The sequence below is a fragment of the Panthera pardus genome, unplaced genomic scaffold (genome assembly GCF_024362965.1).
Source record: "Panthera pardus isolate Hobbes unplaced genomic scaffold, ASM2436296v1 HiC_scaffold_26, whole genome shotgun sequence".
Taxonomy (NCBI): domain Eukaryota; kingdom Metazoa; phylum Chordata; class Mammalia; order Carnivora; family Felidae; genus Panthera; species Panthera pardus.
In genome coordinates, this window is record NW_026526832.1 from 18,249,391 (window position 1) to 18,274,725 (window position 25,335).

The 25,335-nt window shown below is 51.9% G+C and overlaps 1 protein-coding gene across 1 annotated transcript in view; it reads right to left on the reverse strand.

Annotated features, from left to right (window-relative positions):
• PLB1 (phospholipase B1) overlaps nucleotides 1-25,335 on the reverse strand; it is a 143,067-nt gene that overhangs the window by 25,055 nt on the left and 92,677 nt on the right. Inside the window, 18 exon segments of the mRNA XM_053891038.1 lie at nucleotides 5,408-5,479; nucleotides 6,014-6,109; nucleotides 7,215-7,319; nucleotides 7,982-8,063; nucleotides 9,097-9,197; nucleotides 10,020-10,085; nucleotides 10,609-10,689; nucleotides 11,078-11,129; nucleotides 12,580-12,688; nucleotides 13,336-13,379; nucleotides 18,138-18,211; nucleotides 19,350-19,408; nucleotides 20,281-20,341; nucleotides 20,879-20,917; nucleotides 21,887-21,958; nucleotides 22,178-22,273; nucleotides 22,389-22,493; nucleotides 25,216-25,297. Coding sequence (XP_053747013.1) covers nucleotides 5,408-5,479; nucleotides 6,014-6,109; nucleotides 7,215-7,319; nucleotides 7,982-8,063; nucleotides 9,097-9,197; nucleotides 10,020-10,085; nucleotides 10,609-10,689; nucleotides 11,078-11,129; nucleotides 12,580-12,688; nucleotides 13,336-13,379; nucleotides 18,138-18,211; nucleotides 19,350-19,408; nucleotides 20,281-20,341; nucleotides 20,879-20,917; nucleotides 21,887-21,958; nucleotides 22,178-22,273; nucleotides 22,389-22,493; nucleotides 25,216-25,297 — 1,396 coding nt within the window.

The window sequence follows — 25,335 nt, forward strand, 5'->3', positions numbered from 1 at the left end:
CCCAAGCCCGGTCAAGATCCAAGTGCATTCAGTCACAGGTGAGGGTTAATTGAAGCAGGAAGAAGGAAGTAGGCAAAGGAGAAACAGGGGAAACACAAAGTAATGAGAAAATGTAAAAATGATAAGAAGCAAGAACAAGTTAGTAAGCCTGAGACCAGGAGTTAGCAAGTGGCCTAGGGCCACCAACAGTTTCACCAGACGTGCTCTGTGGAATGGCCGAAACATTTAGGTTAAAATGGGAATAAGAAAGAAGAACCAGCCTGTTGGAGGAGGGGGGTCCCTGGGGATCAGTTCCAGGGGTTGAAAACTGACTGCCCGTGGGCTAAACTGAGCCAGAAGACATTTTGTTTTGTTCTCCTTTATTTTGGCCTGACTGGTGTTAAAAAAGAAGAGGGGTGGGGAGGAGAGAAGAGTCTGAATGCTTTAAGAAAAGGTGCATGGTCTTCAGTTCCGGCCCTCCCACTGCCTCCTGTCCGATACCTAGTCCCATCCACCCAATCGTGTTCCTGCCTGGCCTGGCCTCTGAGTTTGCAACCCCCGAAAGCCCCCATTTTACAGATGAGGAGCAACTGAGGTCCAGTACAGGGGAGGGACCTGGTCCAGGTAGAGAGCAGGTAGTGAGTGCAGAGTGGGGTCTGACTGGACAGGCCTTTCTCACAGCAGGGTCAGGCCAGTGAAAGAGTTTGTCGGTCAGGCAGAGGAAGAGGAAGTGAGGGACTCAGCAGTGGCCTTGGAGGACTGAGTCTGCATGTGCAACACTGCAGGCCCGGCACCGATCCTGGCTCCCCGGAACCCCCACGTGTCTCTCCCTCCTCCTGAGGCTCAGCCTTCCTAGCTGAAACATGGGCCTGATGAGTACTGAGAGCCACGGGCAGGAAGCGTGCAAGGCCGCGGAGGGCTCACGATGGCACGTCACCATGGCTAACTGGGCTTGTCTCAGCTGATATTGTTGGCAGCCGCTGAGCATTCCCCATCCGAGGAGGGCAATGTGGGAGCATTCTACAAATAACTGACCTACGTGTGTGTAAGCGGCCCACGTGTTCAGAGCCCTGTTCTAGGTGCTACGATGAGGGGAGGGTACAAAGAGGCCCACAACCCGGTCAGGCAGAAAGCATGAGATGACGCTGTGAGGAAGTAAAGCCTCAGAGACCAGTGTGTCCAGTACGTGCAGTAATTGCTGAAGAATTGGCTACAGGATCTGGGGACATATGGACCTCAAGTAGGAGACTCAGTGCGTGGAGGGTCACCAATGGTTTTCCCCACCATGTCAAGGGAGACCTGACTGGGTACAGGGTCTGGGGGCTGGAGCTAGCCCCAGAGTGGCCAGCACAGGAACAACCAGGGGGCAAAGACTCACCCTGCCCTTCTGGGAGTCCTGAAAGGCCAACTGGAGAGTCGGTTTGGTCACATGACCCAAGGGTTGGAGGAGAGGCCAGAAAGGGGAGACTGAGTCAAAGGGGTCAGAGGTCAAGGAGACACTGGAATGCTGTGGCGAGTGAGGCCAGAGCAGGAACAATGAGAACAGGTCCAGGGCAGTGGCAGAGAGGTAGCCTTGTTTATTGACCATTGACCACATAGTGCATGCGTGAGTCACAGCGGTGGAAGGGCCTAGCGTGGAGCTGATAAGGTGGAAAAGGGACTGATTGCAGTGAGTCTGACTGGCTCTCTGAAGCTAGATCTGTAACGCCAGTAGGTAGAAAGTGAAGCTGATGGGATGCCAGCACCAGGGCGTGTGTTCTCCTAGGCAGGGCCGTGCAGAGATGGTGTGGCCTGCCTGGGGTGGCCAGTGCCAGCACAGCCACCTGTCATGAATCAGCACCGTGAGTCAGTGGCTACAGGGAAGGTCATGTTCGTCTTGGCTGTGTTACTAGGTGTGAGGTTCTTCAGGGAAGGAGTGGAGGTTTTCTTCTGTCCTGTGCTGCTCAGACCAAACGAGGAGGGTACAGTCAAGCCTAGGCACCTACCCAAAGGGGGCCTACATTCCAGGGGGCATACCTACCACATGAGGCAGGGTTTGGAAGGCTTGTCTGAGATAAGAAGAAGACGAGGGAGGGTGCGGGGGGTGGGGGTTGGTGCTAGTGACAGGAAGGAGGACATAACAGTACTATATGGAATGCCCTTGGCCTCTCTACCCAGTCCCATCCCATTCCAAACGTGCTGGTTCATGACCGACTAATCTGATTTCACAACTGGGCAGCCAGTTGAAAGGTGCGGCCTTGAGAGCATGGAAGTTTAAGTAGACGCCATAGAGATGCCTTGGGAGGAATAGCTCAGTTATTACAGGACACATCCCACCCACAGGACGCCAAGGCCCTCCCTGATGAGATCCTAAGGTTATAGAATTCTCTGTTGTTTTTATGGTGGGAAGGGCCACAGGACGTTTAGCACACAAAGTGATGAGGATGTGAATGGAGGTGGTGGCAGGAGGAAAGGAAAAGAGGACAGGTGGGGGGGCACTAGGAAGGCTCCTATCAGATAGGGCACCCGATGTCCCACACCCACAGACCTGTGAAAACCACAACAATACAGAAATAGGGAAGTCCTAAGGATCAGACGGTTTGGGGAGACAAATAGTGCCTATTTTGACATTTCTTACTCAAAAATAATTTTTTGGTTGGATGTTTGTTGAGTTTGGGGTGATGGTGAGGTGGGGCAGGATTTAGAAGTCCAAAGCATTCAAAATATAATAGTGTCCGCCATATGTAATTCAAAAGAGAAACACTGCTAGGCAGTAAAGTAAATATAAGAGAACCCAGCAGACCTCTCCTTTTTCTCAAGATGAAAGATTGGTGAAATAGCACTTAACGTTATTTCAGTTTCTCTCTTTCTCTGTCCTCTCCCTTCTCGGTGTCTCTCTCTGGTTCCCCGCTTTGTTGATACCCTGGCAATACGTTTAAGCTGCCTTCTGGGCAACCTTACGCCACCCAGGGCACCCCAGCAGGAAACATCTCTTCCAGGTTAGAAGAACAGAACTGGAGTTTAAGAAAGGAGAAATGAAGACACGGGCTGGGGAAGTCTGGGCAGAGAAATTTAACAGAAAACTGTGGAAACCGACAAATCTGAGCGAGGGGATGTGGAGACAGAAAAAGGGAATCGAGGTGGGACAGGAAAGTGGGAGAATGTCCCCATTTGGGAAACAAGAAGAGACAGTGACTAGAAAGACAGTCCAACCATGGTGGCTTTGCCTCCAGGAATGCAGGCAGAGATGAACTTCATGGAGAAGGCGGTTAACATGGACAAAGGCAGAGAGAGGACAAGAGGAATAGGAACAGAGAGAGACCCATGTTGGTTTTCCAGCTGGTTTCTTCAAAGCCTGGAGAGGAGCCACAGCCGGCTGCCCTGGGTTAGGGGAGGCGTGGGCAGAGAGGCAATGAGAGCAGAAAGGGGACAGCAGTGGCAGTCCACAGAGCGGCTAATCAAAAGCTGGCTGGAAGATCATGTGTCCAACCTGAAAGTCTGACAGAAATCCATGGAGTGCTATTACGTGCCCGACCCGCCTGGCAGAATACCTCACAGTTGCCTAGGGCAGGGGGAGGAGCAGGGAGGAGGCTGAGAAAGCTCTCCAGTGCTCCCATCCATCCGGGCCCCCTTCTCCCCGCTGGGTCCTGCCTGTTGCCTCTATGTTTAGACACAGCTAGGACTAAAATATGTTCTGCCTGGCCCCTGTCGGCTCGCACTGAGATGTTGGTGGACTTTTATATAGCTCGGAGGCACACGGGAGGGAGCAGATGGGCCAGGGGGACGCAGGGTGCTGCGTTGCCTGGTGTGGGGAAGCGGGGCTGGCCAACAGATGGATCCTTTCGGAACGGGCTCTGGGGTTGCCTGGCAACCGCTTTTCCCAGGCTGGGCTTCTCCAGTTCTAAGAGGCTGGCTTTGCTCTCCTCTGCTTACCAATGGCTCAGTCAGGCTCAGCCCAGAAGCTGGAGAAGAGCCCACTGTGGCCCGACGTGCCGGTTTGAAGCGGCACCCTTTTGTGGCTCCTTGCCTGGTTTGGGGCAGAGAGTGGCACAGGTCCCCTTGAGGCCCATGGTGACAGAGCTCTCCCTGACCCGGTACCTGGGCTCCGACCTGGTACTTAATAAATGTTTGTGGGGAGGAAGAGCGAATGACCGGTCCCTGGAAGGAGTTATTACGTTTACTATTTAACGGAAAGGCAATTGACAGATCGGAGAGGATTTTCCATGGCTGATGTTCAGGATGGACATCCGGGTTGTCAAAACACTGAAATAGCTCTGGTATGGTTCACAGCCACTGCTCTGAGTCCCCAAATGCCCTCATTATGTAGGTTGCCTGACCCCTCCCCTGGAAACTCCTGGACAGCCTCAGGACCTAGCAATTAAACAGTCTACACCTGGCACAGTAGGGCTCCCTCTGCGACCTCGCCCCAGCCCTTCAGCAGATCTGACCACCGGGCTGGAGGCATCCGTGTTACATCGTTTGCCTATTCCTTCGCTCCAAGCACTAGACCCAGCAACCCAGCCCTTTGCCCTCACTGCCTTCATTCTCTATGCCTCCTTCCCACTGCCCTTGCCCTCCTGATGGTGCACGAGGCTGGGCTGGGGGAGGCAGCAGGTAGGGAGCATGGGTGTGAGCTAGGGTGCCCACGCTCCCTGGAGCCCTGGTAGACACATGGGGGAGCTGCCAGTCAATTTCTTGCTCAGCCCTCAGGGCAGGAGAGGGTGAGGCCACCAGACCCAGCAGGGAAAGGGTCAGGCTGGGTCAGGCCCTTCTGCTTTAACCACCTCCCGCCTGAGGGCCCTCTGGCTTCCGCCTTATTTGGTTAAAAAGCTGTTAAGACAGGGCCTAGGAAAGGGAGCTGAAGGCAGTGGGAACCTGCCCCCACCCTAGGCCTGAAATCAAGTTTAACAACCACTTAACATTTTCCTCCTTAAAAGGAGCCCTGAGCTGAGTCCTGCCCCAGTGGCCCCTCCTCCACCAGCTCCCTGGTGCCCTTTGCTAGCTCTCCTATTTGACCCCCCGCCCTGCTGGGAGCTCCCACTCCTGGCTCTAAGACCACTAACCACAACTTCAGAGCCGCCTGGCTTCTCACGAAGGCTCCTGACCCGCAGTCAGACTTTCCCAGCGGCCCCAAACGCTGTTGCTAAAATGAGCCTTCTTGCCACACTTCTGGCTTCTTGCCCCCACCCCCACCTTCCCATGAACCCACAGCTCTCGTCCGGATCCTCTGCCTCTGCTTGGCCTGGGCTTCCCATCCCCACCACCTGCTTCTCTCATCTTGTCAAAGAAGGACTTCTGCGCTCTCTCCTCTGCTTTCAGTTCCCAGCCACTTCCTTCCTTCTAAAGTCCTCCTGTTCACCTTCTAAAGTCCACCTGGGCCAGGACCAGGTGAGGGCAAGGTCTGAGCTGTGGTGTCTGGAGAGGGGCAAGGCAGGTCCTCCCCCATTACCTGAGGAGGGCAGGAGAGGGATATATTTGCCATCAGGTCCAGGGTATCTGTTTTCCTTCCTAGTGGCTCAAGCTATTGGGGAAGAAAAGAGAGATCAGGTGCACTAATTTGTTGCCGCTGAAGCGAACATTCCCTGGCAGCACCTGGCAGCGGGGACAGCTCACAGCTTGAGGTCAGGGGGTTTGGCCTCCTCTCCTGGCTCTGCTGGGGGATGCTGGGCAAGTGTCTCCGCGTCTCCAGGACTCGGCTTCCTCAGAAACTCCTGAGAGTTGGCTGGCAGGCCTGGCGAGAGGCTGAGATAACATGGTTTACACCGCCTCGCCTAGCTGCTGGCATGTAGAACATATTGAATGAATGTGAGGGGTCTGCCTGGCATTCCGAAGAGAGTCCCTCCTCACAGCTCAAAGCACAAAGGAGAGAGTGAAGTTGATCCGAGAATCCTAAGGACTCCATATTTTCGGTTCTATAGACTTCTGCAGTTGGGCCAGCCACTGCTCCTTTACGCCTTACTTGCAAAGGGAGGCCAGGAACAGGCACCATTCTATAGGTGCTGGTGCTTTGCTAGACTAGAGCCCCAGAGACCCAGGGATACCCCACTTATTTTACCATATTGGCCCAAAGGGCTCTGGAGAGCTGGGAGTGGAATTTCTGACTTGGGTGGATACAGTCTGGGGCGAAGAAGGATATATCCAGGTGCCCATCCTGAAACAGAAAAATGGATTTAAGATCCTTTTGGTATGGAGGGTAAAGAGGGGGCCGCAGCTGATCGGCCTGACCCCTGGGGGTGGCCACTCGGTGCCCCCCTCCCTCTAGGGAAGCTCCCAAGAGGCCTTCTACAAGGTCTGCTCATCTCAATAGGGAGATAAGAGCAATCCCACAGATCAATAGCCTTGGGTGACCCCAACCCCCCATTCTCCTTTCTGGCCCCACAATGCCACTTATTTAATGTTTTTAAGAAGTGTTATATTTATTTTCAGGCACAGTTGTGCAATGCCCTAGCCCATGCCATGGTTGAGGGAATGAGATCCTAGTCCCTGAGGAGTCTTGGCAAGCCAGCTAGGAAAAGCTCCTTCCCAGGCCTTGGTCAGCTGGTTCCAGTGGTCTTGGTGGGGAGAGTGGGGCAGAGCTTTGGGGCAGGCCTGGGCAAAGCTGACACCAGGGCAACCAACACCCTCATCTCTCTTGAGGTGATCAGGGGCGCTCAAGGCCTCTTCCAGCTCCCCTCCAACTAGGCGAGACCCTGTGGATGGAGGCCCAGGAGGAGAGAACCGAGTCCCCACCCCAGTGCACACACAGAGCTCTTTGGCTCAGTGTGTCAGGTGGAGAGCATGGCCGGGGGATAGGGGGACCCATTACCCAGAACCCTCCTTTATCACTTCGGTGGTCCGTGTGTGGCATAAAGTGTATAATCCGAAGTTGGATATGTTCAAATCTTGCCTCTCCGTCCCTCTTTCCCTATGTGATTGTAGGAAGGATACTTCACCCCTCTGAGCCTGTTATGTGGGGATGAAGACACTCCTCTCAAAGGTAGTTGTGAAGATTTTACTACGGCAGACCCAGGGCCTGGCACATAGCAGGTGCTTAACAAAATGGAGGTCACTATCAGTAGTAATGAAAACATCCCACATCCGGCTGCCTCTAGGAACACAGCTCAGGTGCCCAAGGAGGCTGTACGGCCAGACCAGCACCGGGAGAGTTGCCTGCCTCTTCCCCATTGTATTCACGCTCTCCTGAAAGCCCTTGGCAACTCTGCCTTGAATTTCTTCTTCCTCCTCCCAGGCCCCAACGGGGAGAGCAGGGAGCGTACCGCCAGGACGGGGAGCCGGATGTTGCGGAAGAAAGGCTGCAGTACCACGGAGAAGTCCTCCCTTGTGTCATAGCGGCCTGACTCCACCAGTTCACGCATGCTGCTCTGTGGGTACACGCAGGGTGCTTTCAACACCGGCCCTGGGGGGCCCAAAAGCCCAGTGGGGGAAGCAAGGGAGTGGTGGGTAGCATCCCTGCCCCCATCTCCCCACATGAGGGGGTGACTCAGCCCTTCCCTCAAGAGCACAAACACGTGTGACTGCAAATCTCTTTCCAGAGAACTGGAAACCAGTTGGTTCCTTTCTTTTAAGGGAATTGCAAAATCTGAAGAGCCATACAGGAAGTGCCACAAGGAATAAAAACCTGAGCAGGGTCTCCAGAAGGCCACAGGCTCAGGGCCTCTAACACCCCTGTTTGTGGTCTGCCTGGTGAGGAGGGGGAAAGAACGGGGGAGGGACGGGGGCAGCTGGGCCTCCAGGGTGCAGGGGAGGAAAAGGCCCACCCATGGAGCACCTATAACTACTGACCTCTTCAGGCTGAGCACGGGGTTAAGCCACCGAGGGCAGCTGGGCCACAAGGGCGTTGTCACCTGGATCCCTTTGGGATGACTCTAACCAAGGTGCCTGAGACACTTCAGCGAGGTGGGGCAGAGGAAGGGGCCCAGAGGGTGATGTCCTCAAACCTCGAATAGCTCTTCCCTTCCCCAAGCGCTGTTGTGTTGACTGAGTAGGGGGAGGGCACCCCGGATGGTGCCTTTCTTGGTCTCACCTGGTAGGCTTGGGTGATGGTCTCTAGCCTGGCCAGCTCTTGGGAGCTCTCCCGAGGGGTCAGAATGCAGTTACACAAAATGCTGCACAAAGAGGGGGAGGCAGGGGGACCCGGAGCTGAAGCTCTGGTCAGAACTGGTTCTGTTCGCTTGAGCTGCACCCCCCCCCCCCCCCCCTTAGGAGCACATGTGCCCCGCGGCTCTGATGCCTGTTCTCAGGGGCAGGTTCCTGGCCTGACACAGGGACTGGACAAAGTCCCAAGGGCACGTGAGTGAACACCCTCTCATACTCATAGAGAACCAGTATCTGACTGTCGGCACAGGGCCTGTGGCAAGTTATGCCGAACAAATGAATTTAGGCAATGAAAATTCAGTGTTTAATTCTTAAGAATAAAATTAAAATGCATCCTTGGTATGGGAGCCTATATTTGGGGGCCTCTGATGCTCACGCCCTCGGATACCTCCTTAGTTCACACTAGTGTCTCACTGTGTCCCCCTTCATCGTGAACTGTGAATTCATAATGAGTCTGAATGAATTTCATCATGAATTATTTCACGCTCACGAAATGCACTTAATGTTAAAGCAGATATTATCTCTAAAGTACTCAGAACAGTGCCAGGCACACAGTTGGTTCTGTGAAACTATTGGTTAAATAAATAAATGTACATATAAGGTATGAAGATGAATGAAACATGTACCTGTGCACCTCTCACCCTGCGTCAGAAACAAAACACACCCATTCTGAAGTTCCCCAATTTGCTCCTTCCCCGTAAAGGTAACCGAATTCTGTGGATCATTTCCTCACTTTCTGTTCCAACTTGACCACGTACGTATACATCCCTACACGGTTCCCCTTTTCACAGGCTGGACTACACTGTTTCTCAAACACCAGCCTTTGTCCCAGCCCTGACCTTCTCCTTTGTGGCTCCCATGTCACAGAGGTTCAGTAAGGGGGGCCATGTCCCCAACCTCTCAGAAGGGGGCGCTCCTAAGACCCCCTTTACAGACTTGGACACATAGACAAACCAAGTCACAAAGACACTGAGGAGTCACCACTGTATGAGCCAGACCAGGGGGTCAGTGCTTCTCTTTCTGGGGCAGCCAGCACCTGCCTACCTGGCCTGCTGCACAGGGCACTTGTCTGGATTGCCCAGGAACACCTGTCGCATGACGCTGGGGTTCATGAAGTCCACCAGGTTGACCAGGGCTCTGGGCACCTAAGGGAAAGGCTGCAGGTGAGAGAGGGGCTCTGGGGGCTTCTCCCTCAAACTGCCTTAGGGTCCTGAGAAGTGGGACTAGCTCTGGGGTCCCTACAGAACTCCAGCTCAGTTGTCCCTGAGTGGAGTCTTGGGAAGGCCTCTACACAGATGACCGCCTAGGTCCCTGAAGGCTACGGTGCCCACATGAGCTACAGCGTGAGTGGCGCCTCCTGGCGTGGGACAATATGGCAGAACGGAGTCCAACTCCTGATGGTTCAGCTCTATTCAGCCATCAGTCAGCAAGCTTCAAATGTGCTGGGATAGGTGCCCCATTTGCCATTTCCCTCTAGCCCAACCTGGACCCACTCTGCTGAGCAGGCATGAAGACTCAGCCGCCCAGAGAAGCAGGTGGTGGTTGGAGTGCCCCCCACTGGGCTGCTGGAGCGGCTTCCCCATGTCAGGGGGGTAGAAAGGGAATAAGCTCCTGGGAGCAGGACCAGAGAGGGGCTTGCTCCAGATACAGCCTACGGCTCAGAGTGCAGGGCCCAGCCTTGGAGCCACCATGCTGCTGCCCCTAGGCAATGTCCCAGGTGGTGGTAGGGGATGATTAGCACACGAGCTGCCTACTTTTCTTCAAGCCTGAGATCCTTCTGTGTTGATTCCAAATGGAATAGGCATCCTTGGGGTAGGGCCCAAACTCTAGAAAAGGGAGGAGCCCACGCCCTTGGCTGTCTCCTTCGGGGGAGGGGGCATCTCACCTTCTTGTCTCCATCCACCTTTACCCCCCACATTCTTGAGCTGTGTCCAGCTCAAGAACCCCTTGTGGGAACCCCTACCCACCTCTCTATGCAGGATGTCCAAGGCATTGCGGAGATGGTCAAAAAACTTGGCTGCAGAATACAGATTCTGGGAAGAGAGAGGAGGGAGGTGAGGGGCTGGTTCAGGGGAGAGGGTAGGGGGCCAGTTGAAGGCCGCCCTCCGGCTCCACGCAAAGGACTTCTTCTCCCTCTGGCCCCTGGTTGTGACCAGCTCATCGTGTCAGAATCGGAACAGTTGACTCCTTGCTGTCACCAAAGATGGGCCAGCCCGAAGACAAGCTTTAGTTTAGGAGGTGAATGTGCAGGTCCTCCCTCCCACTGTGGGGGTCTACACACTTTCCCCGCTTTCTGGGTTTTCTGGAATTGTAAGAGGAGAGTAGAAGCACCACATCTACCACCTGGGACGTGGAGGTGGAGCCAGAAATCTGAGGGTCACGGGGTAAGAGGAGTGTGAGTGTGTGTGTGTGTTTGCACGTGCACACACACACACACACACACAGAGGCATAGCTGGACAGTCCCAGCCTTGGTTCCAGGGCCTGTTCTCAAAGAGGACCCCCAAGCCTACTGGTCAATGTCAGGAGCAATGAGTAGGCCCGGCTGCCCCCATTACCGAATCCGTGCAGTAGTCACATAAATCGCTGCCTCCAATCAGCACCGTGATAATCTTCCAGTCCTTGTGGAAATTCACTCTCTATACAGGAGGAAAATGCTTGATGATTTCCAACAAACACACAAATAATGCCACAGCTCTAGGAAATCCAGTCAACCTTCTAAGACTTCCTTGCCCACTCAAAATAATAGAATCAGAATCTCGGAGCTGAAAGAATTTTAGAGGCTGATTTATAGACCACAGAACCTTAGCATCAGGAGGGACTTTCAAGATCATTGTGATCAGTGATGACACCCCACCCCCACCACCATGGGTGTAATCTCCTCCAGGGCCTTGGATATGGGCTCTCCTACCACTGCTTAAATGCCTTTAGTGACAGGGCTCACTGTTTTCACGGCAGACCACTCCATTTGGGGACTTCAGTGGGTTAGAAAATTAGTGCTTAAAAATAACCATAAATCCGACTCACATGGTCATCTTTCATCCTCTGTACCAGAGTCTGGACTTGGCTCATAAGTTCCCTGAGAAGGAGAGGAAATCAGTCCTACTGAGGAACAGTGCCTGGATTTTTCCTCCTAAAGGGCCTGAACTGGAGGTTTCCATGGCATTATCCCCATTGCATGAACTGCCAGAGATCCTGAGGCTCAAGGACAAGGAGCTACTTGCCTGTTCTGAAGACTTATTACAACAAATAACCCTTTGAAAAGCCACTCGTATGTTTGTCCTAAAGCTGTAGTCAAGGGTATTGTCAACTGTCTTTGTTACTCGTGGTCTCCTTTTTAGGACTCTTCTGGGATTCCATTGATCTCCTTTGAAGGACCAGTATAGATCCTGAAACCAGATCTATAAACGTTTTAACATGCTTTCTCTTTTTACTCTGGCTGCTAGGAAGCTGAGAGTTTGATGCTCAGGCATGATAACTGTAAAAAGGCTCAGATTGACACAGCTGCTTCTTCCCCATCTTCCCACCACCAGTGGCTGTGATTTTTCTAATGTACATGTTACTTGTTCGTATGTTTTTGGTAAACTTAGTAAGATGCTTCTTTTAGAATGGGGTGGGGAATAAACATATACTGCGCACGTGCCTGGGTTGATAGATAATTCATGGAAAGACTAGATCTCAAGCACCCCAAGCGCCCCACTAGTTCAGGCCCCTGTTACAGGTGTGGGTGACATGGAGCCACAGCATGATGATCCCCTGGGACCTGCTGGTGGGTCCCTCTGTCCCCAGATGTTTCTGCCATCCAGAAAGGTCTTCCCCGGCTGAGTGAGCAGGTTGGAAGGATGTGCCCATCAGCTAGAAGGGCGTGGGCCTGAGCAGGAAGGTGACAGTGTGATGGAGGCTCAGATGGCTGGGTCAGGAGCAAAGAAACCCGGGCAGCTGGAGCCACCAGAAGCAGGGTGAGGGGCCTCCTGAGATCATCCTGGGGGAGGGGGGTGCTGAGCATTCCACTTTAGCTGCCTCTGGCTTCTCAATTGCATTTCCTATTAGCTCCATAGCAGGACTAGGGATAGGCCATGACATGTGGCCCCAGAAGCCTCCAAGGCTGGAGATTCTCGGCTTGTCTGTTCATTTGCTGGCACTCCTTGATGCTTTTGGGGAACTGCCACTTGTGAGGCTTTGGGGAGAGTGAAGCTCGCTGGCACCGTTGTGTCACAGTGAGTTTTAAAACTGGGATAAGGTTAGTCGGTTCGTTGCACGATTAGAACACATCACCCCATGAAGCAAGGTCAGGAGTTCAGCCTCCAGGGATGTGGCTCCTGTCCCAGCTTCAGCCTCTCGAGCCTCCCCGCTGTGGCCTTAGTCACAGGGGCAGCCAGGGAAGAGAGTGGCTGAAGGCCTCTCAAATCATCGCTGCAAACGGATGAATGTCCCCTTTGCACATGGAGGCCAGCATTACAGTCTCAAAGGCGAGCGACCATGTGCCTCCCACTTTCTACCCCGCAGGCCCTCCTCCCCGAACGCCATACCCAGCCTTTGCTCCAGGAACAGCCTGATTAAGGAATGCATTTGTGCCATTGGCGTCACCCGTGCCCACCGCGTAGCCTCTGAGATTTCTGTTAAACTTCCGAAGGATATCTGGGAGAGAAGGGGGTGAACGGGACACGGAGACTTTAAGAGGAAGGCCAGAAGGTCCACTCTGTCTGGTCCACGCTCCCCAGAGTGGGCTTCGTGACCGTCTCCAGTGAGGGGAGGCAGGGAGGCAGAGGGTGTGCCTGGCAGGGACTGGGGCTGAGTGGAAATGATGTTGGAACACCAAAACAGCAAGAGCCTCTCAGGTTTTCTTTTCTCTTTCCATTTCCTTTCCTTTCTTTCCTTCTCTCTCTGTCTCCCTTTCTTGCTTCTGCCCTCCCTCCCTCCCTCCTCCCTTTCTTTCTCTTCCTTTCACAGTTCACGGTGCAGGGAATACTCACTACCTCATTGGATTGTCTCTGTTCCCTCTGGACAAGTTGAAAAAGCCTGAGCCTCAGAAGGTTTGGTGACTTGGCCTAGGCCACCTTGCCCTGGGCGAGCACAGAGAAGAGCCAGGGCCTGAGCCCAGGCGTCAAGGCTCCAAATCAGTGCTTATTCCACCCCCTCAACTACCTGTCCATGGGCCTCTCCTCCCATTCGGCGGCAGCCCGCAAAGATGATGTTACATCCTCTTTCTTAGCTGAGGGGCACTCAGGAAGCCCAGGGGTCAGGGGGAACCAGCGAACAGACTCGAGCCCCTGGTGGGTACTTACTTGGTAAGGTGGTCACGGTCTCAAGGGAGCCATCCCCTCCCGAACTGTAGGGAGTGAGCAAACCAGGGAGAGAGACTGAATCAATACTTAGACTCTATGAAAGAGCACCCCACCTTTCTTAGCGCCCACACCATCAGCATCTGCAAGATGTGCCAGACCTAGCAACCTCCTCATGTGGAGAAAGTCTGAGAAAATTTGAATTTCCCCAGTGTGTTGCTTCCCCTCAAATCTAGGATTTAAAGGCAAGAAAGAACTCTTTCTTTTTTTGCACCGATTTAGGAAGGAACGCGCTTAGCTGAGTATATGCTATGTGCCCAGCCCAGCATGAACTAGATTCTCTACGCTAGTTACCTACTGCCTCCCAGCAAACTTATGCTATAGATGGGACTCTCCCCATTTTACAGAGGAGGAAGCTGAGGTGCACAGGGGTGAATTAACTTTTGAAAGGTCACTAAAAACCAGCTTGAGGGGCGTCTGGGTGGCTCAGGCGGTTAAGCATCCGACTTCAGCTCACGGTCCGTGAGTTCAAGCCCTGTGTTGGGCTCCATGCTGACAGCTCAGAGATTGGAGCCTGCTTGAGGTTCTGTGTCTCCCTCTCTCTCTCTCTCTCTCTCTGCCCCTCCCCCCGCTCTGTCTCAAAAATAAACAAACATTAACAAAAATTAAAAACAAAACCAAAAACCCAAAAACCAGCTTGAGCTGTAGACTTTTGGAAAACACATTAGGTCTTCCCTGCCCAGTGGTGAGGTAAATTTCACTGGGAGGTTCGGGAGGTTGGGGGGATGGCCTCTCATTGCCTTCCAAAATCCAATCTGATTTCATCTACTTGAATCTAGTTCCATGGTGCTCAATCTAACCTCAAGACACACTCAAAATTACATTTCCTTTCATGCATTTAAATTGAATACATGTGGGAGGCCGGGAGACAAGTATTTCTATTTTAACAAAGTCCAATGTTCAGATGTACTGTATTTACTGTGTTTTCTTCTTCTTCTTTTTTTTCCCTCCCCTGCTCAATGCCAGCGTATTATTCCAGGCCAATAGATTTTGAGAACACAGCATCAGCAACCAGCCCACCAGTATAGACTTCCAAAGGACAGGCCATGAATCAAAGTCACGGTGGTTCTTCACTCAAGGAAATGCTTGGAATGAAGAAGACTATTTCCTGCGAGGGTGGTCAAGTCAGAGGCTCAGCAGCCGCAGGTGGTAGAGAGGAAGAAGTCCCGTGAGCCCTGCCCTTCTACCTTACCCAGGTATCTCTCTCCTGACTCTCACCCATGTCTGAACCTAGCTTGGCCAGTGATCAGACATTTGTTTGAGCTTCTAATTCTTTTCCAACTCTGCATGAAGTTAACTGCTTTAGCTGCTTCCTGATCCTTCTTTCTTTGGACTAAAAGCATTTAATCAAAATACATTTGAGAGGGAATTAGAAATCCATGTACCTCCTCCAATCACTGTGTTCTAATTCTGCCTCCTTTTCTTCTTCCATAAACATATAGGAGCGCCTGGGTGGCTCAGTCAGTTAGGTGCCTGACTTCGTCTCAGGTCATGATCTTGCCGTTTGTGAGTTTGGGCCCCTCATCTGGCTCTGTGCTGACAGCTCAGAGCATGGAGACTGCTTCGGATACACACACACACACACACACACACACACACACACACACACTCTCTCTCTCTCTCTCAAAAATAAACATTAAAAAATAAAAAATAACTGTATAAACACAAGCCTAGAGATATACCTAAACACAGACAGCAAGTACTTTTTATTGTAATTACTTGCCTACAAGTATCTTTGTTCTAAAACAAATGCCATAGCTAATCAACACCAAGAGGCTACAGAAATCTCTGGGTGAACACTTCTAGGGAGAAAAGAGAATCACACAGATAAGTATAGAGGAATAAAAATATTTAAGCCCTCATTGATCAGAACTATGTGACACATAAAAGAAAATAGACCTGTATGAAAGAGCTCCTTCATAGGAGATCCTTCCAATTAATGTAATTTATATTAAACCATGAGTTCAAAGGCTGGGTTTTGTTCATCTGTCATCACCCACAGTGCACAGAGAATTATAGAGTAGATGCTCAATGACATTTGTGGAAGGAGTTTCAGTAAGATTGAACTCCTAATTAATAATGAAAAGAAAAAGCTTTTTGTTTTTTTGTTGTTTTTTGGTGAGTAAATTTTATTTTGGTCTTTTGATGCCAAATAAGCAAACTTCTTTATTTTATTTTTTGTACGTAGGCTTCATGCCCAGCATGGAGCCCAGCACAGGGCTTGAACTCACAACCCTGAGATCAAGACCTGAGCCAAGATCAAGAGTTAAGATTAAGAAGCTCAACTGACTGAGCCACTCAGGTAGCCCTGAAGAAGCAAACTTATTTCAACTGAAGAAAAAGCAATGCTCGAAAGACCTCTGGGCCTGCCACATAGTTAAGCTAGCTAAAGCTGGCACCTGTCACTGCTGTATGGTTCTCACAGATCAAGAGGCCTTGGAAATAGTCACAGCTAAGCCTCCTCCTGCATGTCCTGCTCACAGCAACCCATCTCCCAAGAATTCTGGGTCATGGTCCCTCTCCAAATGTACACGGCCCCCTCTCTCCACTTGCTGTCTCCTTGGAGGCAGAGGCTAGAGCCTTAATTCACCTGGAATCATTCATTGCCTATTGCTTCCAATCCAGAAACTTTAATGGCTTCAGAAAATTGCTTTTCTCAGGTCAGTCTACTACATGGACATTTCCTGGGGTGGGGGAGGGGGCAGGGGTGAGGGTGAGGTGTGTGTGCGCGCGCGCGCACACGCTAATCGGTACTGTGAATAAAGAAAGGTTTCTGGGATGAAGAGAAACACTGGATTAAACAGATACAATTTAAGCAAATGTCTTCATTGCAGAGCTTCTCAGAGGCTTTAATATGCTAACATACATGTGAGTTCTCCAGAGGAAGGATACGGTAGGTAATGTTCCCTGCCCAATACAAAGAACTTTGCCCTTGTCAGGAAAATGTAGGAGGCTAGTGTTCCATGGAACACTCTTTGGGAAACACTGTATATATTACCAAAGTGTCAAACTATCTCAGGCTCTGACCCAGAGTTTCCATCAGTAACACTTGTGGATGGTGGCCCGGGTATTTGAAACATTTAGAATAAAGGGTTTAAAGGCACAACAGCCACTTGAATACAGAAAATTGAAACATTAAGCCACACCTGGCCTCCCCTGCAGGGAGAAATAGAGCAATGGCTGACTTTTCCCCTTGCTACAGAGAAACATCTAGCAGAAGATTGCCTGTTTGTATCCAAAGCCCAGGAATCTGTCCAGTTGGACTGTCAGCCGGGAGGGAGGGCACACCACCCGGCTTCCCCAGACTGAACCACCAGGTGTGGCTCCAACCCCCGTTGACCGGTTTGTCTACCTTACTTTCTGTTCCCCACACTGTGACCCTTCTCCAGCTAAGACTGAGTGCAGCTGTCGCTCACGCCGTCTCCTGATTGTATGTCATAAGCCCTGCTTGCTTTCTTCCGCTCTGGCTTTCCTTTTTTGCACAGCCTCAGTAACATTTGGGGCACGGTGGTCAGACGGCGAGGCTTGGTTTGGTTCAGAGTTGGATCCCCTCTACCCCGCTGAGGGGCTGGGGCAACCTGGGGGTCCCCCGGGAGCTGGGAGGCATTTACTTCAGTGGATGGTGTCCTCTTGCTACCCACACCCGGGGCCCTCTCTCCCTTGCTCCCCACCTAGGAAATCCTTCCCCTCTGGGGCTGTCCTCCGAGTTGGCGGGAGAAGTGCCACAGTCTCGGTCATCCCCACACTGCTCCCTCTCCCTTTCCTGAAAGAAACGCTCCACTTGAATTCACTGGGCAGAAAAGGGAGGAGGCGAGCGTGTGGTCTGGCTGCAAAACTTCTCCTTAGCACTCTGCCCTCTCCTGGCTGGCCTTGTTCTAGTTGTTTTGAATTCTGAGCTAATTGCCTGTTACTGTGAAGCATCCACAAACGTGAACTTCATTGGGAACCGAAAGAAACTTAAGAAAACCCACCCGCATCCGCCTACTCCCCTGACGCACCGCGAGCTTTTCTGCTCCCTGTCTGGAATGCCCTCTCTCATCTAATTGCTAATCTGTCCATTCCCACCTTCTCTGCAAAGCCTCCCTCTCCCCTGGCAGGGTTGATTATTCCCTCTTCTCTCTTCCTGTAGCCCGCGGGCGGGTATCTTTCATTTTTGAATAGCACTTGCCAATTGAGCACGGGCATTTGTCTGTGTTCCCTGTACGTCCCCTCGCCCACCGCCCACCCGCCTCAGTGCCTGGTATCTTGCAGGCATACAGGAAGGGCTCAGGGGCTATGACTCTGTCTTGATCATCTCCTCTTGAAGTGGTATATTGCATTTCAGAGTTTTCTGGACAGATGTGTACATCCATGTAAAGGCAGAGGTGTGAGTGCAGAATGACATGGATAAATGCACAGAGACGGTAACCAGATGGAGATCTCCACGTGCACATACACACACAAACAGGCAGATGAAAACTCAAAAGTTTGGTGCTTTTCGGGTGCATTTCATGTTGGATTTGCTGACCCAGGAGTCTGACAAGAACCCTGGTTTTCTTTTTCTGCAAAAAAGTTATCAACAATAAAATATCCTCTCCATTCACCGTATGATCACATTTTGCAGAAATATACAGGTTTTTCTTCTGAAAGCCCCTTCCAGACCTGGTCCTTCCTCTTTGGTATTTATGTGTTTAAAAGAGACAACCCCCCTCGTCTAGGTTCTGAGAGTGAACTTGGGGAGGGAGGGGGTACAGGCTTAACATTACCTATATGACAGCCCCCGATACTGAGTGGTGACGTCAGAAAGGTCATCTGGTTTGGAGCCAATTCCATTGCCGGCCTTTGAATATATACCAAAATACGTAGGAAAATGAGTAAGTCAGAGGAAAGGGACACAGGCGGTTCCCAACACACGCATCGCGTGGCACGAACAGACCCTGGACCGGGAGTCAGAGACCAGGCTTGCCTTCTGCCACCTCCTTTCCAGCTATCTGCCTTCCCTGAATCTCAGCTGTCTCCTTACTGAACTGAGGACGTGACCTGCTGATCTCCTAGGATTATTTTGATGACCAAATTGGATCATAGCTGTAAAAGCAGCTTTGAAAACTCCCCAGTGCTTTGCACATCTGAGAAGCTGCCATATCATTACCACCAGCACTATGTTCCTAAGTTCTTTGATAAGCATGAAGAAAGAGCCTATAGATTGGAGTGGATGGCAGGGGACAGATTTCTCATAAACTGCACATGTCTCCTCTTTCCCTCTGGGACATTCTGTAAGGCAAACGGTCATCTGGGATGGTAAGGGCCCTGTTTCTTGGAACTTAGGAACAGGGCTTTAGCCACAATTATGGACTCTGCTGCTTTCCATGAAGATGGAAAGAGGGGCTGAGTCAATCCAAAGCACAATCCAAAGGGAAAGGAGCACCCCCACAGGTAGGTTTAGAAGATTGTTTTGAGTTGAAACGACCTATTTTTGTAATCATTAAAAAAAAAAAAAGTGTCGTTAGGTGTTCAAAACCTCCACTATTTGAAACAATTCAGCTGTGGGGCGCCTGGGTGGCTCAGTTGGTTAAGCGGCCGACTTCGGCTCAGGTCACGATCTCGCGGTCCGTGAGTTCGAGCCCCGCGTCGGGCTCTGTGCTGACAGCTCGGAGCCTGGAGCCTGTTTCAGATTCTGTGTCTCCCTCTCTCTGACCCTCCCCCATTCGTGCTCTGTCTCTCTCTGTCTCAAAAATAAATAAACGTTAAAAAAAAAAAAAAAACTATTAAAAAAAAAAAAAAGAAACAATTCAGCTGACTCCTGAGAAAGATTTCCTCTTGCACACCTGCTTGAGAAAGTGGCTGCAAAATCAAACCACTGCCATGCTCTCAGATCGACAGAGCCAGGACAGGGGTGCAGGGCAACACAGAGGCCGGGGTGCAGACCCTGGAACTGGCACAGCCCCACCGCACCCCAACTGGGGCCCAAGAGTCCTTACGGTCAGAGAATCCCCCAGCGCAGCCACAACTTGGATATCTGCCGGTCTCAGGGTGTGCACTGGAAAGACAAGTGGACACACTTGAGTCCGTGGGAAGGAACCTGTAGTCGGAGCCTACGGCTTCCTGCTTCAAGCAAGACCAGAAATATGACCCGCATGTGTGTTTGGGCCATGGAGGCCGACAGAGGTTATATGAGGAATTTTCCCATAAAGAGACCCAACGATAAGTCCTGGACCTATGGGGAGAGAGGTGCTGAGGGAGAAGGAGAGGGAATGGATGGATGGATGGACAGATGGACGGACAGATGGTAGAGAGGGCAGAGTAGAATCAACCGCTTCAGTGCCAGTGGTCGTGTGGGAGGCCAGCAGTGACCTGAGCACAGGACCGCAAGGGCACCAGACCATCTGAGATATGGTACAGAGTCTGGTGCTCAGCCCGTTTAGAGCTGGGCTCTGGGTTTTCACCCAAAATCTGAGAAATAATCATGTCAGGCCTTTCCCTGTCCCAAATCTCTCTACTAGAAAGTAGGGCTAGAAAGTTTCAGAGTCTGGGACCACAGGACACCCTGCAGAGCTGGCTCACTCTTGGGACTCCCCGGGTACCCCACCCCCACCTCTGGGCCTCAGTGCGGTCACACCACTGGGGTAGGGAGAACTCATGTGGCTCCCCGACATGTGCTCCCTCAAGAGGCTGAATGAGAAGGCAGCAAACGGTTCCTGGCCTGGTCACCACGGGTCCTGCTGGCTAATGACATGGCTGCAGGGCAGAGGGGGACAAGGCAGGGACATATCCCAGGCAACCACCCAGACAGGAAGCAAGCACTAGCCCTGTGTCATTTAGTTCCATATGCCAAGTCTTGTCAGAGCACTTGTTGGCCCCCGAGTCCTCATGGAGGGGCCCAGGGGTCCTGGTGTCTCATGAGGAACTTACCTGAGGTGGGCGGTGAGGCAGAAGGAGCTCTGTCCCTGCACAGCAGCTGGCTCCCATGACCCTACAGGCACAGAACGAATCCTGGAATCCCGGGTTGAAAGGGACCCGAGATGCTGACTAGGTGTCACACTCACCCAGAGAGCTTTACCAAACACAGGTTCCTGGGTCCCACCCGGGGGGTGGGAGGGACGTGGAGGGGCACTGAAGAAGGCCCCCTAGGTGATCCCAGGCTGGGATCCGCTAACCGAGTTCAGAACCCGCACCATCCAAGGCGAGATCAGAGCATCAACTCAATGCCCTCACCCCACCCCCCTCCACCTCTGTGTCTGTGGCAGTTTTATGAAGAGGAACGCGATCTTCACTTATGTCTTTGATGAGGCTGTGATTTGACTGGCTGGCCTCCACCTGGGCTGTTACCAGTGCGGCTTATTCTGCCTGCCACCCTGTCCGAAGGCGTAGGTGGCGGATCTCACACAGAAGCGTTCATTCCCCTCGGCTGCCCATCAGGACCCTTGCCAGCATTCCCACCCCACCTTGTTGGGCCAGTCCCAGCCCAGGGGCTGCCCGCTGTGGAGAAAGGGGAGAAACAAGCCCGTACCTGCACGCTGTTCTTGTAGGTTCTCAGAAACGGCCAGAACTGTGAGAAGAGGGCGGTGAGCAATTCCAGCAAATTCTGCTTGCTTTCCGCACAACACTTTGGGCCTCCCCTGCCCCACATTCCCAGCCCCTCCCTGCCAGGCTGACCACTGCAGGCTCCCTCCCAGGATGCACTGGGCCTTCTCTGCAACCTGAACTTGTAGGAACGATTAGAATAAACCCTGTAGTGGCTCCAGAGGAGCAAGTCTGCTCTCAGGTTCCCACACAGCTGGCTGGGGCAGCTGTATCACCCCTCCTTTTGACCCTGCCCTTCCCAACAGAGCCTCCCTAGGGCCCTTGCCACCCCCATGCCACTCCCACTCTGCCTAGGCAAGAAAAGACAGGTGCTTTGAGGTCCTGCCCCACATAAGCCTCAGCTCAGTCTAGGGACCCCTCTGGGAATACAGAGACATGCGTAGAGGTGAGGGAACAGCTACAGAGATCCAAGAATCTTCCTGAAAACTGGTGAGTGAGCATAGGGGTCTGCTTTCTTTGCTCTGGCTTCCAGTTGACCAGCCCCATCCCCAACCCTTGTCCTAGCAGATGTTATTCCGGGTCTCAGTTCCTTGTTCTTTCTATCCCACCATGGAGGCAGCGGCTACACGGAGACAGGGTATCCTATTGTCCCATCCTTGTCCTTGAGGATCGCTACCGCCCTCAGTCTCCAAAATGAGAGCTGGGTGGTGCTGTCACATTCCTCTTCCCAGCTGGAGAGAACTGTGTGCAGCCCAGACTTGTGCTAGGGTTCCCTGGGACGTGGACAAAGGAGCACCCTAGGGGCCTCTGGCCACTGGGGGCTGTCACCCCTCATGGTCCAACCAGATAGGGCTCTGTGGATGGTTCACTGAGTCTGGGGTAGGGGTAGGATCTGGGGGTGAAATGAACTGAGAAACCTCACAGAGGTGTCAAAAGCCTGGAAAAGATGCTTCAGATAAATAGACCTGTTGCAAGGATGAACTTCCCACTCTACCTGGGTCGGACATGTGATACTGATCTTGTGTTCAAAATTATGCTGCGTTGTCTTCTGGCCAACAGGTTCCAGCTAAGGCAAGAAGCAGAAAAGAGGTGGCAAGAATGGGAAGGTCAGGAGGCAGGTCGGGGCTGGGGAAGGGAGGGAGGGGTGTGGGGAATGTGGTTTGTCATCATTGCGGTGTGGGAGATCACACAGCCTGAGTGATGGGTCTCTGAACTCCTTCAAGAGCTTGCCAGAGACTTTCTCCTCCCAGAGGGAGAATAATTTTCCCGACCTCAGTCGTCTTACCATGTTGTTCCAGAGGGCACTGGCCGCGTGAGCGTGAGCTTTCCTGCTGAAGTGGAAACAGTCAGGAGCGAAGAAAGAGCTGTCGGGCAGCCCCGCCTGGTCACAGGGCAGAAAAGGGGGAGGAACGTTATAGGGACGTTGGATACAGAAATGACACTACAAACTGGACACTGCGTGGCTCCCCTTTACCCATGATCGTTGCTTTCGTTACCGAGGTCTTTGGCATGTCCACTTTTTCAAAAAATGGCTGCACGACCACCGTGAAGTCCTCCCTTGTGTCGTATCGCCCATTTTCAACCAGCTGGTGAGTCCCCTCCTGCAGGAGGCAAACGGGGCAAGGGTCAGGGGCCTCTTTGCACCGGGCCTTGTGCAATCTTTTTCTCTGCCATAGAGTTTAAACAGAGTCTGACCCTGGAGTGAAATCAATCTGTAGCAAAATCTCAACCTATCCGGAACCAACTAGTTACTTTTTAGATCAGCCTTTATCTCAGACCCTGCCCCCAACCCCAGCTGCCATTGCATATATTTGACCGAGGCTGTGGAAAAAAAACCAAAACCAAAAACAAAAACAAAAGGAAAGATAAGGAAAAACCCGAGACCATCAGCTGGATCTCCTTTTAAAGCTTCTGATTAAAGACTGGGGCAGGGGACATTGGGGAGGGGATAGAGTATTGATTTGAACAAATGACTTTTTGGGATAATCCTTACATTTAACTTATTTCTGCCCTACATTTGTTTAGAAAATCAAAGGTGAATCAGCAATGGCACTTACTGCCCATTTCTATCATTCGTGCATGGTGTGTGTGTGTGTGTGTGTGTGTGTGTGTGTGTGTGTGTGTGTGTGAGAGAGAGAGAGAGAGAGAGAGAGAGAGAGAGAGAGAGAGAGAGAGAGAGCGCATGAATGGTCCTGTGCTTGTACACTTCTTTGAAACTCTCAGATCTGTCCAGGAGGGTAACAGGGCTGTTACTCTCATAGCTCCCACTTGGGCTTGGTTCCAGGAGGACCAACTATCCCAATTCTGGCTTCAAATTCTGCCAGCCTCTGCCATTTCACTGCTTGCCAGATTTCTAGCAGATGGGGCCAGGACCCTGGCTGGAGAGGGAAGTCAGGAACCTTAGTGGGGGCATTTCAGAAGGACCATGTACTTCCTTTTCCCAGGGGCAGCCAGAAAGAGAGTGCAATACCACTAAGTAGCTGTGTGACTTTCAGCAAGATGCTCTCCCCCTCTCTGGACCTCTCTTTCCTCATCTGTAAATGAAGGGTGTTTGGCAAGGCCTGGACCATCCTTTAGATCCCTTCTGATGCTACTGATTACCCTGTGGATGAGACACAATGGCACACAGTGGAACTGTGCATCCCTTGAGAAATGAAAGAGTGTCTAGAATGCCTGGCTCATGGTGGTTTTTAATGCAATGATCACCTCCATGGCGAGTTACGGGAACCATAGCTTTTGCAGAAAGTAGTGAGTGAGAAGATTCTGAGAGCGGGCTTGATGGCCTGCTGTGGCTGACCTGCGAGCTCCTCCAGGATCTCATTGGTAACCGAGATCAGACCTGGAAATGGCAGACTAGAGAGGTTGGTGAAGGCAATTTTGGTGAATAGATTTCCTTTCCTTTCCTTCCCCTTCCTTCCCCTTCCTTCCCCTTCCTTCCCCTTCCTTCCCCTTCCTTCCCCTTCCTTCCCCTTCCTTCCCCTTCCCTTCCCTTTCCTTCCCCTTCCCTTCCCTTTCCTTTTCGCTGACCACCAGCATCTGAATCCACTTTCTATGTTTGGAAAAACTCCACTATACTAAGAGCAACCTGCCTCCCACTGTAGAAGGGGAGAAAGATGAATGCTGGCTCTCCCAATGACCCTCACACTAGGGCTTAGGCACAGGCCCCGGGGCCCTCCAGAGCTGGTGATAGAAAGACGAACAGCCCAGAATCCTTTCTGCTAAGGGTGGCAGCTGCATTCAGTTCCTAAAAGCAGAAGTGACAGCTGTGTCCACAATGTTTCCACTGAACTAGTTCTTTGGCCTGATTTTGATCCTTATGGCTTGGACCCTAGAATTTCACGATTCTGTGATTTCTCATGGCACAGCCTCTGAGCCTCGCTTTTTAACTCTTTCAGACACTCTGCTCGTATAACACATCTGCCAAAATTAACCAGCAGTGCAGAGGTTTTTTTGCTTGCACCCAAGAACCTGTTCCATCTGGAGCAGCCTTGCTTTCATGGCCATAACCTTGGCTGCCTTCCCCCGCCTGCTGTCGGCCATGGACTTCCTCACCAGGGGAAGAGGTGCCTGCCCACAGCAGAAGGAGGTGCAGCTGGGGAGTCACCCAGAGGGTGATAGATAGAAGTTCATTCCCCTGAGCCCTGATACCCCTGGCAGGCATGGCTGCCTCAAAGCAGGGAAGTGGTTCTACTCCAAGGAGTCCATGGGTTTGAAGGATGGAACCACTCTGGAAGCTGTTTGCAGCCTACCCTAGACAGCTAGAAGGCTACCATTGTCCTCTTGAGTGACTGGATGATTGTTTGGGGGAGCTCAACATAGTCAAGTGATCCATTTGCTCTGCTCAAAGATTGGATGGAAAAAGTCCCCAAATGAAGAACCCACAGGATGTTTGGAGATCACCTGCTGACTTTCTTTCTCCCTGTGCTCCCCAATAACACCTGTTTCCCTGGAAGAGGAGGACAGAGGAAATGCAAGTGATCTCACTGAATCCTCTAGACTCTCTTAGACAGAAACGGTTTCCCAGCCAGGAGTCGGAAGCTCATAAACATTTCTCAAGGACAAATGGAAATATATTTGTGTGTGTGTAAGGCCAGGCACTGAGATTTGGTGAAATATGTTCAGTGACTTCGTTGTTTACAGCTTGATTCAAATAAACTGAATTACAGTCCCTGCTGCCTCTCAGAGTATCTTTAAATCTGTAAACTGGTCAGTGGTAACCTCACATTGGACAGCTGGGGTCAAGATAACGTAAGCATGTGCTCATTTTCTAACCAGAGCAATCAGACGACATCTTGGGCAGTCTTAGAACCTTTCCTGGCTTACCTGGTATTTCTTATTGACTTCGATGAGGGAGGCAAGTTCTGGTGCGTTATCATCAAACTTCAGGACACAGGAGCACAGATTCCTGTAGACCAAACCAAGGAGAGGCCCCACCCCATCAAA